The sequence below is a fragment of the Anarhichas minor genome, unplaced genomic scaffold, assembly GCF_050575085.1.
Source record: "Anarhichas minor isolate MPS153535 unplaced genomic scaffold, ASM5057508v1 ptg000024l, whole genome shotgun sequence".
NCBI classification, from domain to species: domain Eukaryota; kingdom Metazoa; phylum Chordata; class Actinopteri; order Perciformes; family Anarhichadidae; genus Anarhichas; species Anarhichas minor.
In genome coordinates, this window is record NW_027466470.1 from 10,285,452 (window position 1) to 10,300,964 (window position 15,513).

Sequence of the window (15,513 nt, forward strand, 5' to 3'; positions counted from 1 at the left end):
ATACGGCATATCACACTTTAAACCTACTTAATATTGACCCCTCCAGTTTTTAAACAAGTTGTCATCAAAAGAAAGCACTTGATAAATCACATTGATTTAGATTAAAAAAAAAAAAAACGTTTATTGAACTTAAAAAATATTCAAATTAATTTTGCTTTGGTATCAACTCATGTACATCACAACAAGATCTTGACAGCACATAGAAAACAGTGGCTGAAAATGAATTACAAAAAAATGAATATGCAGTATTACCACACAACTTATAGCTTAGACATTCACTGGACACAGCATCGATGCACTGCTTTTAGAAACTCCGCAGTTATCTTTGTATTGCAAGAAAGAGAAAGTGTCATCAGTTATCAAAAAATGTAACAAAATGCAGACAAGCACATGGCAATCAATATATACAGAATAAACATATTCCATGAAAAAGATATTTGTTCCCTTGAATAAAGTATTTTCGTGATGTCCCGTGAGACGCTGGAAAGTTTCCGTTTCTTGTCGGGATTTCCTTTGATAATACCAGTTGTTAAAAGACTGTTGAACACAGTAAGCTGACTTTTGTGGAAGCAAATAGTTTAAATACTGTAGCTGATGCCTGTCTGCATAAACTGCTGACTATGTGCCTATAAGCAAGGCACTGAACTGCTAATCATTATAAAGGATGTTTGACGATCACTTACACATTACAAGGGCTTTGACATCAGTTTTTTTAACACTTAGTACGCCCTGTGCTTTGGGTTTAATAAAATCCAGCACAGTTAAAAAAACAGATTACACAGCTTTAAGTACATGTGGAAAAGTCTGTCTGAAAAAACATTCCAGAGAGGCATACATTTTCAGGATTTTTGCAGATACCAAGTATCTGTATCATTAGTATGGACTGAAAATTACCAGATACGGTATTTTCTCCAACCTCATTTGCATGTGATACTGCAACAGTGCACATGCACAAAAGTTATTGAAGGAACGTTTACCTATTTCACTATTCCTAAGTCACTATTCCTGACAACTTTAATGGAGCTAGCATGCTAGCAATGCTACTTCTGACGAACCACTCAATTGAACACTACTTATGCATTTCAAAGTGACGAGTGATGAATTAAATTAATACAATTACTGGCGGGGAATAAAAGCTAAAAAGACTGATCCGTAAAAATCATTATCAGTACGTTCCCATTACTCTAGTCTCTTACATCTTTTTAATCTTGTCCACTCTAGAAAAGACTTCAAAATGCTGGGTAATAAACATCTTTTGGTCTTCAACCTCACTTCGTAACCACATTCAGTAAGCAATCAATACAAAAAGACATCTTATCCCTCTTCCTGCACTCAGACACATCTCTGTTATGCCAGAGTGAACGCTTTACTGAACATCATATATTGCACAACATAAATAAGCCCTACAATTCCTCTTATATTACAATAACAGTCTGACTGTGCTTTCTCCAAAACCCGTGATAAGAACATCATTTAAATGCCTGTTCCTAGCAGGAGAGATGCATGCATTTTCTTTGCAGGGAAACGCAGACTCCCAGCTTCTGCGGGTTTATATTATTCAGAGGCAGTCCAAGATTTACCACCGGTCCATCATGTCTACTAGCCAGGGTAAAGCTGATGCTTTAAATCCACCAAGACTTTCAGGCTGCTGCTCTCCAAGCCTCAGTTACACCACCACTCTCATAAATAATGACTTCCTTGCTGGGGACTTTGGGATTTCATGGTCATAGCCAATCATCAGCCATCAAAGTGGGCCACTAGTGATACGACAGGTTTGTTGATGTCTGAAGAGGGGCCTCTGGTGACATCGATGGTTGGTTCCACTGAGGGGCCCAGTTGGGGAATGGTGGCGACCGGTTGACCCAGGAAGGCTGCCATGTATAGGAAGTCGTTGGTGCGGCGGGGACCAGTAACTACTAGACCCCTCATGGTCTTGGTGGCAACCTTGGAGGAGCTCTTTAAGCTGGAGCCTCGTCGAGGAGCCTGACAACGCAGTAGGGCTTTGAAACATCTGTAAAACTGGGGCAAGCATACAACACAAACACGTGATCAGAACAAAGCCGGAACACCAGCCTCTGCTGGGTAGGGTAGTTGAAGTCAAATATTTATCTTACGTGATTGTACTGTAAAGGAAAATAAGTCAAGAAACCACCTAGAATGTAAGCCTAGCCAACAAAAATATGTCTGTAGTACGTTGTTGGACATATGTTATGGGAATACAATACATATAAATGTTACATCCATAACATATATTGCTCAATGTTGCCTTACACATAACAGATAGATCCCAGTCACTTTGTCACAGTGACAGTGTCTCATTATTTTGCTTTTGATATAATCTGTGGTCGACTGCTTCATTTTTGGAACATGAATTGTATCGTAAAGTGCTCCGCCAATACGTACATGCGCATCCCACACTGTGCAAAGCTGTGTATGGCGTTTAGTCTCAACCTGCGCACTTCAAACCAGGTAACCAGCACACAGCGCGAGGAAAAACCTCGCAACACAGCATCTCTGCTCAGCATGAACAAATACTGTCCCTTAAGCACGGGTCTGCAATGAGCGGGAGCTCGACCCTCCCCGTAGGAGCTGGCAGCTGCTCAATGCTCGCTCTTCAAGGTGACTTTTGAGACTTTGGAGGCGAGGATGGAATAGGCTGTGGCTGATGTCTCTGATCCATAATGATCGTCATGCACTCGCATAAATGCGACCAAGTAAAATTTGAACTCGCGCAATGCAAAAATAATCTGCATCTGTGACCATTTTGGTTAGTCTTGAGCCCTGTTGCTAGCAATATTCAAACAGCATGACATCCGTTTTTATTGTTTTTTTCTTTGTCTTAACATTAACTTTTTCTACGAGTGGTGGTGGGGGGGTATAGTATATATAGTATAGTGTATAATATCATAGTATATTATGTCATAAAGTCTATGTGTGGGAAACGCTGATAATAAAAATGAGGCACCCTGGAGAAGTGCATTGGACGCTCTCTTGCTCTCTCTTCATAACTTCCCAGAGGGTACTCAGGAAGCAGGTTTCTGTGTCTCCATGGTTCTTCACACTGCTACAAGGCAGACATGGCTGGACATAACAACCCTTTGGTTACACAGAAAGAGGGGCGCAGCTAAAAGTAGTGATGGCGAGATGAAGCTTCATTAAGCATTGAAGCTTTCCAGCAAATTGGTTCGCAAAAGGGTTCATTTCTCATGCACACACACAACCACCTTGTTGCCAAGGATGTAAAGCAGATCTATTACAGATGATCTCAACCATGTAATTTGTGATCGAGGCTACTGTATTTTGTGCCAGTAGTATAATTGCCTTGTGAGTTTTGCAAAAAGAAGTGTAGAAATCGATTCTTTGGTCAATAATTACCCTGTAAAGCGTCTTTGGGTATTTTGAAAAGCGCTATAGAAAATTGATGTATTATTATTATTATTATTATTATTAATAATAATTGTATCATAATAATGGCTGGAGGGGCAATATTAGTGTTCTAAAACTGTGAAGTGGTTTAACTGGGTAGAGGGGAGACTTTATTCATGTTTGTTCAGGAACGATAATTTCTCAATTTAATCTCAGTTTAGGCTTCGAGCGTAATCAAAGACGTCATTGATCCAAAACAATAAAATCCTAGATACACACTTCACAAAAAACTTCTTTTGATTATTCCTTATTGCTCCGAAGCCTCGGCGCAGCACGTAACATCACTAGCTATGACTAGCATTCACTGACTCGTCTTTAAAGAGGCTGAGAGAGCAGGCCCACTCTGCCACTCTGGATTTGCATTGTATCAACCTAATGAAAAAGGAAACACAGATAAGAGTCCTTCTGCACTTCATCATGTATGCATGCCTTTTACTAAGTTGTAACAGAGTATTCTACACTGTAGTAGTACTACTTTACCCTATAGATCTGACTACTTCCTCCACCACTGCATGTTAACATTAGCTTATAGAAATATAAACTCGCACACAATTTTCAGATACAGTTCATGTGGCGCTCACCTCTCAATCATATGCTGCTGTCTCTCTCTCTTCTCTCTCCGTCCATCATCTGCTGTCTCTCTCTCTCTCTCTCTCTCTCTCTCTCTCTCTCTCTCTCCACTGTGACTTGAAAGTGTGTTTCTGCAATGTTTTCCCCTCTACTAAAATGAGTTGTTTACCGTTCTAGTTCGTTTTGGAGCTACAGCATAATGTAGAGTAATATTAAGGAGTTTTGTAAAAAAAAAAAAAAAAAAAGAGGCAACTACAGTTAGGATGAAAATAAATGCATTTCATATTATAAATGATAACCTACTGCAGGTTAAGTTCTTAGGGGCTGATCACACCTTCCCGCTTAAACGCCTTGGCAAAGCAGGTCAGACAAAATGGCGTGGTGCGCCTTTGGAGCGTGGGCAATATGTGATTAATGGAAAATGTATAATGCGCTCACTTGCCTGCTCGATGTAGCCCACACATGAAACTATCACAACATGGTATATGAATTCCCCCTTCCGTTTCACATACTACCTAGCTAACTAGCTAGGTAGCCTTACCACATCGAACGGTGAGACAACAGGAAGGCAGTGGTGAAGTAGTGAAGCCCGCTTCTTGCTTGATAAAATTCGCTGCCGGGGGCAAGTATGACATTGACGAGCGGCGCTACTTCGCACCTGGTGCTGAAAAGTTGAGAATATTTAAACTTCTATGCACATCTAAAAACTGCTAGAAAAACACGGTGCGTGGTACAACTGAGGAGCGCAGGCCAGGCGCCATATAGGAAAACAATCATTTTGCAGACCATGCGTTTCCAGTGAAGTGTTTCGGTGTGATCGGGGCCTCACCCTTTAATCTCTTTTGGAAAAATAGAAAAGAATGATTTAGCTTTTTCCACCTGGCGCTTAACGCTCTGCCATTCCTCCTCCTACTCTTCCTGTTGTGAGTCGAGGTCTGAAAGTCAAGTAGTTTAAAATTGTATTTTGCATGATGATTTTTGCAATTGATTTTCAGTCTGACTAGATAACAAGATATAATACTATAACGTATTTCTTCAAACTGTTGACATTGTTTCAGTAATTTCACATAAACCTTTTCAGGGTTACACCTCCACAAAGGCTGTATTCTAACCAGTGCCAAGAGTCCGAACGCAATATTTTGTGGACAGCGGACTGTCTCCAAGGCACAGAGGAAAGGCATTGCAATTCATACACCATCTGTCAGGGTATGATAAATGTACCCCTGGATAAATGTTTCAATCCAAGCAACAGATCTGGAAGTCTCAGGATTATGATTTAATGCAGATCTTCCTGTTCAACACCAACCTTTGCACATCACAGAGCCCCTGTATTACCCAGCTCAAAGTCCAGGTATCTGCTGATGGACAGGTAGGAAGATTCTGAATAATTGAGGACCCCAGCAGCAGGTTGAAAGCATAACAATGCATTCAGGGTATTTGGCTGTACTTAAAATTCCAGGCATCTCCAACCAAATCCAGGGCATATTCACAACACAGGCAGTCACAATTTAGACAATTTAAGTCCTCTTATTAAGTTCCTGTTAAATCGGGACTCTGAAGACGCCACTCTTGAGTAAACGTAGTATACTTAGTATACTTACAGTTTCATGTATACTTATAGTCTACTACATTTTCTCACGAGGACAAAATATGATGAAAGCGTTTTGCATCTAGTTGGAGGGAAGATGCCACAAAATTCAAATGTGCACATTAAAAACATTTCAACTGTGAACAAAATATGTTGTGACAGGTATGGAGAGAGAGATACAATAGTGGGTTGATACAATAATTAATCCAAACACATTAATGAAAAACAATTAATACAAGTAACAGGAAGATGCTCAGTGAACTTTTAACAATAAAGAAATGTGATGTAAATGTGGGCGTGTGCTGAAAAACTGTACCAAAATTGTAACTGGGAAAAAATGTAATATGCTGTCATACTCCTACTAACAAGTAGTGCCCGTGTAGTCAAAGCCTAATATAGTTTATTAATCTGTGCCATAGAGCTCCACAGCTGCGCTGGGTGATGCTACATCATTACGATGAGCAGGTGCACTGCAATCAATCCCCGTCCTGTTTGCTGTAAATACTCTCTAGAGCAGCTGAGAATAGTCTTCAATAAATATACTCTTTACTCCCGTTTGAGAAATGTTTGTCAGAAACTACAGTGCCCGGCTGTTTAGGGAAATGACTCGTTTTAAACGTTTTAAATATTTACATCTTCAGTAATGATCAATGGGGTGCTGAGACTGGGGAAAGTAGTGTATTGATAGACGGACTAACGCGTTGCTGATTTTGGTATTTTCATTGGATTCGTAAACAAAAGCAGAAATATAGAATATTACCAGTCATATCCTTTAAAAGGATAAAGTATGGTCTTTGAAGTGGGGTGTATGAGGTACTTATCCATAAGTCATTGTATTACCTACCGAACACTGCGGTCGGCACGCCCCCAGTTTGGATAAGCAGACAAAAGTAGCAGCCATTAAGCAATGTACTGCTTTGGACGGGGATGAACTTTCCCTATAAATGACAAAGCTAAGTACTTTTCAGTTGGAAACATCTCTCAAACATGAATTTTAACAGCACCACAAACTCGTCTTTTTTTTGTTTTGTTTTGTAGTCATTTGACTCGACATTGAGCTTCTCCTGCATGCAGAGCGGGAGACACCGAGAGAGAAATGCCTCAGGACATCACCAGAAAATTCTCCTCACGATATCTATGAGCAACACATGCGTCCCCTTTGTCTGTTTCTTCGGAACATATAGGTCATCTCAGAGCGAGGTCTAGCGCAGAGATGTAAAGGAGCAAGGGAATCCACACCTCTCTGTGGTGCTGATGCATTACTCCCTGCTCCCCACAGCTGTCCAAAGAATATTCGAGTAGTAGTAGACGGATGGAAGAGAGGGAGATGGGAGGCAACCGAAAAAAAGGTAGAGGATGAAGTTAGTTCAAACACAGGGGCATCAAGGCTGAGGTCGAGGGAAAGGTGAAGGCAATGACGGATAAATAGATAAAGTGTGACGGGGAGATGGAAGGAGCGACATGCACTGATGGAGTATTTCAAAGAGAGAGGGTTGGAGATGACACAGGAAGGTTTATCTCAGACTGGTCTCATCTGGTTTGGGTGATGCGTTCTATGAGTGGGGCTGATCCTCTACGGATAGAGCATGACAACAAGAGGGTCAAATATCGGGCATCTTCCAAGGCAATAAGGCGCTCATCTATATTTTAAAGCATGGGACGTTTTCTCACATTTTTAGGTTTCTATATACGTGACTATACACAGATTTAATTATTACCAGTTCTCACACGGCTCTGCAAGAGGAGACATCAAGTCCAACATAACATAATCCGTGCATGTAATATTTGAGGCAATATTTCATGTTCAATCATTGGTTACATATCTGCATAAATTAATAGATCTTACTTCTTTTTAAAGAGTTCTTTGTGACACTGCTATCAAAAACCTGTCGGTGCAGAGTAACCCACTACTTCCATTCAACGTTTACGTGACTTAATTTGATCCAATACACTTCCCGGTGTTGTGCAGAATCCTGCAGATCGCAGAGTATGAAGCCGGAAAAATAATGAGTGTCAAGACAGGAGCGTGTGAACAGAATGACAATCATCTGATTTCCTGGCAAATCCCCAATTCAGCAAAGGGCTGCAGTGTGTTTTTATATTGTGTGTATTAATCATTTCCACACACACGGTTGCTGGAACTTTCAAATATCACAGTTAAGATTTTCTGCAACTTCTCATTTCTGTGATGGAGAAGAGCAAGTGACTTAATCCATCCCAACAGATCAGCTCCCAGTCTCAAACATGATTTTCTTTTCTGTAAGCAAATCTATCCAAGTTCCTGTTTGAAGTGGCCTGAGGATTGAGATAATTTTGAAATGATTAAATAAGCAGCTCCCCTGAAACCAAAACTCTGGTTCTTTTTGATGATGTTCGTTATGGATTCCTATCACAACTTTTTCAGAGGCACCGTGCTTAAGTAACTACAATACAATAGGCATTTACATATCAGCGTACCTGATGAGGAGCCCATTTGGGCCTGAAACATGGTTCTATTTGTCATATAATAAAAAATACATTTTATAAGGAGTGTTCAACAGTGTTGAGATCTTGGGAGACAGAAATAAAGAAATAAGGCCATTACATTTTCATGTTAGTTCCACTATGCCTTGTCAACACATTCGTTCATGCAATCTGCATCTGCAGAGACACGTTTAAGAACTTTATGATTTATCATTTGCTTAATAGGTTTGAATAGATGATGCTGGACAGAAACAACAAGTAGCTCACCCAATAGCTCGCTATAAGAGCTTTTACGATGTAACTTTTACAAATAGTTAACTGATAAAAGCATTATTTACACGTCTAGAGATTATAGAGAGGAGGTTATATGAACGGTTTTGAAACCACAAATTGACGACACTAAACTGTTACTTATCTGTCACGCTCAAACACAAAGAAGCACACACACAAAATATGAATTCTTATTTACTAGCAATGTGTGTTTTTCGATGTTTTATTGACCTCCCAAGATAATTAATTATTGAAATAACTCCAAACAGCAAACTAAATGCAAGTTAATGTCGATATATGAATGCACGTAAGAAGTAGACTATTTCAGCGGTGATGGAGTAGATCACTCAGAAGATCACAGAGCCTGTCAAACTGTCAGTTGTGATGAGGCAATTCACAGCGATGAAATGAGATGTTGATGTTATACCACCCGTCAGTTTGTTTGACATGTTATTTAGGAGAATGATCCTCTTGACAATAAGTCATTTATATTCAGGAATGATACACAAATTGCGAGTGCATCAAGAGATCACTTTGGAGCTCAGCTAGGCTCATGCTGTGTTGAAAAGCTCCACAGCTAAAAATGACTTGCCAGACCTTTTGAATCCGCCCACTCCACCGAGTTCGGGTCAACTGATTGTTTTGGCATCAGCAATTTCTTGATTTAAGAGTAATCGACCATTAAGTCCAGCGGGGGGGGGGGGGGGGGACTAATGATTAGCCAATCAGTGCCAGTGCCACTTAAGCCATTGTCAAGCTGTTGTGAGCTTTGCGCTGGAACAGAGTAATAATGACAACAAATGAGACCACTATAGGTGACATTGACGCTGCTATCGAGGGTTTTCTAATTAAATTCAAAGTTCCGGATATCACTCTGCTTGGACTTCTGGGAAAATGTATTATTTATGTAAAGTCACTTGCCTGGCCAAGACATAGGCTGGCACATAACCCCCTTTAAAACTACAGATTGTAGTTTTTACACAGAGTTTTTGAACTGATTAAAGAAATGGGCTGTGAATTAGTGAGCCTTAAAGGTGCTGGTAGGTGGATTTTGCTACCTTTGGACAAAGCAAAGTTAGCTCTTTCCCCCCTTTTTCCACTCTATGCTATGCTAAGCTAGATGACAGATGTGAGAGGCACATCACATTTCTCATCTAACTCTCAAAGAACAGTGAATAGACTCGTCTCAAAAAAACTGTTGAGCTATTCCTTCAATGTTTAAGTCCTCTCCCATGTACACTATTTTGTGTAACCACACTCGGCGAGCATACAGTACAAACCATAATGTATCCACATGAAATAAAAAGATGATTCAGTGTGAACTTACCCATAATTCCTGCGTTTTTCTGTGCACGTCCCTGACATCCACCTCAGGCCTCTTGTCTGTGAGCGCCGTTCATCGTGGACAAACACGCGCCAGCTGCTACTTGTATCTGTACAGCATTTTTAGTCTTCAACTCGCCTCAACTCACAGTTTCCATAGTAACGGGCTGGGAGGAATTGAAGACTGAAAATGACATACAGGACATTCGGTGTCCTTCTCTCCCGCTTTTGCTCTCTCACGCCGTCACGGTGTCCCTGTAAGGTCGGATAGCTGCGGCGTGGGCTTGAGTCGGAAGGCGGTGTGAGATGGAACAGATGGGAGTGCAATGGAGGCTCTCGTATACCTCCAGCTGACGTTGCAACATCTGGAACAGGGCGTAGTTTTGTGTTGATTTCCAACTTCACAATATAATAACTTTTGACCGTAAGAGGAAAGTTTGAACTTGAAAGTATAACACTTGATTTGCTTTGGAAGCTGTGATAACATTTACTCTCCAATACACGGTACTGTATATAATTCTCTGTCTAGTACATGAAATTCTGAGTCTGAAGAGAATATTTTCTAAAACCTTTAGACAGCATTTTGTGCTTCACTTAAAAGAACCGAATGGGATGATAAAGATTACATTGAGAAGAAAAGTTCTATCAGTCTGCCGCAGTGGGAATGGAAGACAATCCGCTGGTTATCTATGTTATTTTTTTCTCACCATGATGAACAGCGTGGCGGGAAAGAACATCTTAAATCTAAAGTGTGAATGTACGGTTCTGTACAAAGACTTTTGCAAGAGAGAGGAAGTGGAAAAATAAAGTACAAAGTTTGACAAGTTAAGTTCCAGACCAAAATATGACTCCTAAATCTAAGAAATAGACATTACATGTCTTAAACAATAAGGCGTTCAGTCGGTGAAAGTAATATTGTCATCTTTTATCCAAGGACAAAAGTCGCCTTTGCTTTGGATTTGATATTACATTTTTTTAACAACTTTGGCCTCCTTTTCTGAGGAGTTACGCTTTGAGGTTGTATGACAGCTAAAAAACGTAATACACCATACACACAACAAAAAGTTAATATCTGCTTTTGTACTCTTTTATAAGTTGGACACGAAGAAAGTTCAACTCAATTTTCGACTAGGCCCTTATTTTGCTAGTTTGTCTATAATGTGGACGGATTTTGTTCAAATTGCAGCGCTTCACCCAAACACACCCAGAGAGCCAGGACCGTCTCCAGCAGTCAAACCCAAAATCACATTTTTGATTAGCCATTGCTTACTATATTGCAGCATAAGGTATAGCTGAAAAGTATTGACTGCTGCAGTATGCTGATGCTGCGTGCATGTCATATGTTCTGTAAATACAATCTGTCGACAGGGAAACTTCCCTGTGGGAATAACTAGTAGGATCTGTGGACATTTTTGCAGCTGCGGTTATCACATACTTGGGAAAACACAGACGCAAAGCATACAGCAGTTCCATATTCACGGAGGTTGGCAAGCCATTACAGAAACAATTGCTCTTGTGCATTTGTTTGGTTTAATATTCATAAATGATTGTGGATATTGACGTGTCAATGATTAATGCAGGCTTTAAGACTAAAGAAACAACCTGAATATAACACAAAGGCAGCCAGCAATGTTAATGAGGAAGTGTGTAAACAAAGGAACTGGATTAACCTGCAAGGACGCCCCCGGGCCTCTCCATTCTGATCATTCTTATGTGGTAATTTGACTTTGACTTTTTTAGGATTATAGACCATATACAGTAAAAAATGAAAAAATGAAGGCCCCTCTACAAAACAGGTCCTCAAAATGAGGTAATAAACAGTTGTCCAGTATTATTGTTGCAGTTTATATCGTGTTTTCAGGGTTCCCGGCAGACAAATTGCCAGCACGTGGCAAACAAGACATAGTAACGTGGCTAGGGTCTTCTACTGACTGCTGGCCGATGGGCTTGCGATACCCTGGCTTTTGTGGAGTTCCCAAACAAACTGTGAGTTAATCCTATTATCACAAACTAATTGCCACACAGTGAACATGAAGCCTTCAGCGCCCCCTAAGTCAGTGGCTCCATTTTGGCTTGAGACCCCTTTAAATGAGGCAAAGGTTATATCTTCACTTTGTTTTTCACTTTTCAACAATTAAACCAAAGAGTAATTTTTGTCCCCCCTCAATTGATTGTTTCATTTGAATGATTTTAGAGGCCTGAAGAGGTCAAATTATCCATCACTTCACAAGAAAACAAGCAAAAGCAATTTATGGAACGTAATTATTTTTTTTTTTAATCAACCAGTGTCCTCTCAGATTTATCTTAACCCCCACGTCCAATAAGGGTCTAGGGCCCAGTTGGTCATCCAGCCTTGGTAAACTATTTTAATAAAGTAATAAATGAGTGATCAAACTCTGAATTTTGTGATGATTAATCAATCAAGTTATTAACAAATTACTTTCAAATGACTTTCAGGACTAAGTTGTTGTAGCTGCTAAAGCAGTGAACTGTATGTCTGAATGTTTAAAGCTCTACAGTGAAGCAAGTTATTTAATAACGCAAGCAAAGCCTGAGTCGCACAATAATGTGACACTACTTTAAAGGTCTGCTGTGATTAATTATTTGGATACAAATGCTTTGTGTCCCACAGTCCTTAATCAATACTTCAGTATGTATGTATGTGCATCTAACATCAGATGTGGTTGTCCACATGTTGGCCACTAGTGGCATAGCACAAGGAATGATGGATGAAACATGTCTGATGCTGGAGTTCACGTCCCAACCCTGACTGCCTTTTAACTTTCATCCTGTCTCTCTGGCCCTCCGGCCAAACAAGCCTGAGCAGGGCCAGCGCTATCTAGTTTAGAAGCTGATGGCCCAAAAGGTTTAGCATATTCTGCACAAGTTGGGGCAGAAAAGTTTGGGTTTGTAATTTTCTTCCAAAACATTTTTTTTTAAAAATATGCTGAAATTCTATCTATGTCCCGACAACAATCAATACATTGTTTGGTCACTGTCAATCAAATCCGATCAAACCACCCACACAGTCCCGATGAAGCGGATAATGAAACCTAAAGATGTGTTTTTTTTTAACTTAGTTTGTTTCTTATTTAGTTCGACATTTTGGGAAATAAGCTTTTTAGCATTCTGGCGGATAATTAGATGAGATGAGTTAGCTAGATATCTAAATATAAAGCTACAGCCAGTAGCATCTTTGCTTTGCACAAAGGGGGAAACAGCTGGGCTTCCTCTGTTTGCAGGTCACTAAATCTGCGTACAAGCTTCTCTAAAGTGCATTAACGCGGCGTAAAACGGCAATAAGCGTATTTTCCCTTTTTTTACTCTTGAAATGCTTAATTTGAAGTGTTGAAATATTTATATTATTCAAGCCGTATATTAGGGGAATGCACAACTTGAAAAAGAAATATGTTCAGCAGTTATAATGCTAATAAACCTGTGGAAATGAAGAGATTAAATGTAACAAAGTAGTAGAGCAGTTATAATAATAGTCCCAGGCCACTTATAGCAACAAGCTCAAAAGGGGAGCTCCAAATTAAAGATAATAACTCCTTCAGTGATTCATCAGGATGGGCACGGGTCAAGGTTAATTGAGCATTGTGAGACTAATTGTCAACACTTCAGGCTACGGGTGCCTTCATGACATTGCAAATAACCCTTCTAGTTTGACAAACAGTCAATTACTAGGAATTGGTTAGAATCACATGAAAGGCTTGAGTTAGGTGATTACAGAATACATTTGATTTGCCTAACATGGCCTCTGTCGTCTTATTGAATTGTCTGTCATTAAATAACTGGATGTTGGACCTTGTGATGCCACATGGTACACCTTTGCCTCAAATCTGTAACAAATAGCTGGATTCAGATGTGGAAAAACACCTTGTTATTCATCATTCATACACGGGTACATAATTTAGATTATTCAGTGTCGAGAAGGCACTGGAATAACATCTGATGTGAATAATGAAACAATGACTCATTTCCATTATATCAAACCACAGTGAAAACAATCGAGACAACTGGCCTCAGTAGGCAAGATGACCTCATCCTGCAGCAGCCCCCCCCCCCCCCCCCACCCCACTCTCACCTGTTTATTCATGAACACATAGATGACTGGGTTGATGACTGTGCTCGTCTTGGCCAGGACTGAGGGGATGATGCTCGCCACGGGCGTGACCAGTCCCGGCGGCCCGAAGGTGGCCATCAGGGCCATGATGCCGTACGGCAGCCAGCACAAGAGGTAGCAGATCACCATGATCACCACCATGAATAACACGCGCTGCTCACGTTTCCTGCTCATGGATGGATTGATCCCGCTCACCTGCAGACAGCGAGGGAAAGAGAGCGAAGATAAGAAATCATACTTTAGTGAGCTAGTAATGACACAAAGTGCTCTGACACTATTGGTGTTTGACTTTTGCTGCCACAAGGCATCCATTTTTTCCCTATTGGAAATAGAAGCTAGAAAAGGAGGAGAGGAATCTAGGAAATACAATGCAGTGAGTGACAGAATAGAGTGCATTCCAGAAAGGTTGAAGTGGGGGATTGAAAGGTGTATAAAGAGGAACAGAGAGCTGCCTTTTCTTTGTCTATTTCTACAGAAGAGGAGGAGACAGAAGCAGAAGAAGAAGAAAATGACAGTGCGCTTTGTTAATCCTGCTAAATTGGATTTAGGTTGTGCAAATATAGACAAACACACATTGCTTTCATACAATGTGTGTTCTCATAATTTACACAATTCTGGATTATTACAACTTGGGTTTCATTAAGTTTTATGCTTCCACTGTAGCGACAGCCAGTTGTCGAAATTTCTCAGCAAAGCCTTGAGGAAACTTCTTTGAAGTTGGCACAAACTTTGACTTGAACTCAAATGAATGAACTGATTAGATTTTGGTTTTCAAATGTCACGGTCACTGTGACCTCATGTATGTCTCCTTCTCGTGAATGTGATATCTCAGGAATATATCTGTCAGGATTTGTATTACATCTGGCACAAACATCCACTCGGATTCGAGGATGAACTGATTTGGTGGTCAGTGACCTCTCAAAATTCATTTTGGCCATTACTCATGCTTTGTTGCTCATGCTTTGACAATTTCACACAACTGTCTAACAGGATAACATTATGAAGTGCTAAGTTTTTGGACAGAAATGATAAAAACTGCAACTTTACTGGTTGTCAGAGGCATAAAACGAGGTAATTCTAGTTTTCCCTGCGGTTTGCTGACCAGCAGGTGATAAGGATTTGATTTGATTTCTGCCTCTATGCTTGTTTTTCTCTTTCACACTTATAGATGAAAATGCCGCCTTGAAAAGAAAAAAAAACTCTTTCATTTGGAGCCAAACTTGCTTTGTGCTGCAGTTTAGTATTTTTGCAAAGATGTGAGCACACTTGGTCCCTCTTCTGGAATTTGACCATCATTCCCATCGATTTTCAGTGATAACAATTTATTCAACTATACATTTGTATAAAATACAGTTATTTGCATGCTTGCGGAAAGTTAGATGAGAAGATGAATACTACTCTTATATGTGCTTGTTGCTTGTATGTACAGCCAGTGACCTTCACATGGACAAACGTCCAAGCTGACAAAAACGTTCATCCTCCACAACCTTGTGTATCTCTACCTGGTGGCCACATGTCTGCAGCCATCACTCAACTGTCCATGGAGGCACACACCGACAGGGAGACACTTACAAAATAAAATAAAATGCTCCTACTGTGCAGGTTTTTCTTTGTCTGTTTTACAAGGGAGGTGAAGTGAAGTGATGGTATTCTAAGAAAGTACCGTTCACATGTATATAAGTACATTACTGAAGGGGAAAAACAACAAATCAGTCATCATCCCCCCCAAGAAAAATATTCTTCTCTC

At 40.2% G+C, this 15,513-nt stretch overlaps 1 protein-coding gene across 1 annotated transcript in view; it reads right to left on the reverse strand.

Moving 5' to 3' along the window:
• Positions 1-1,737: 1,737 nt before the first annotated feature.
• Positions 1,738-15,513, reverse strand: part of tmtopsa (teleost multiple tissue opsin a) — a 39,537-nt gene continuing 25,761 nt past the window's right edge. The window contains exons 3-4 of the mRNA XM_076098167.1: positions 13,728-13,961; positions 1,738-2,019 (exon numbers count right to left, since the gene is read on the reverse strand). Of these exons, the coding sequence (XP_075954282.1) occupies positions 1,738-2,019; positions 13,728-13,961 (516 nt within the window). The remainder of the gene's footprint in view (positions 2,020-13,727; positions 13,962-15,513) is intronic.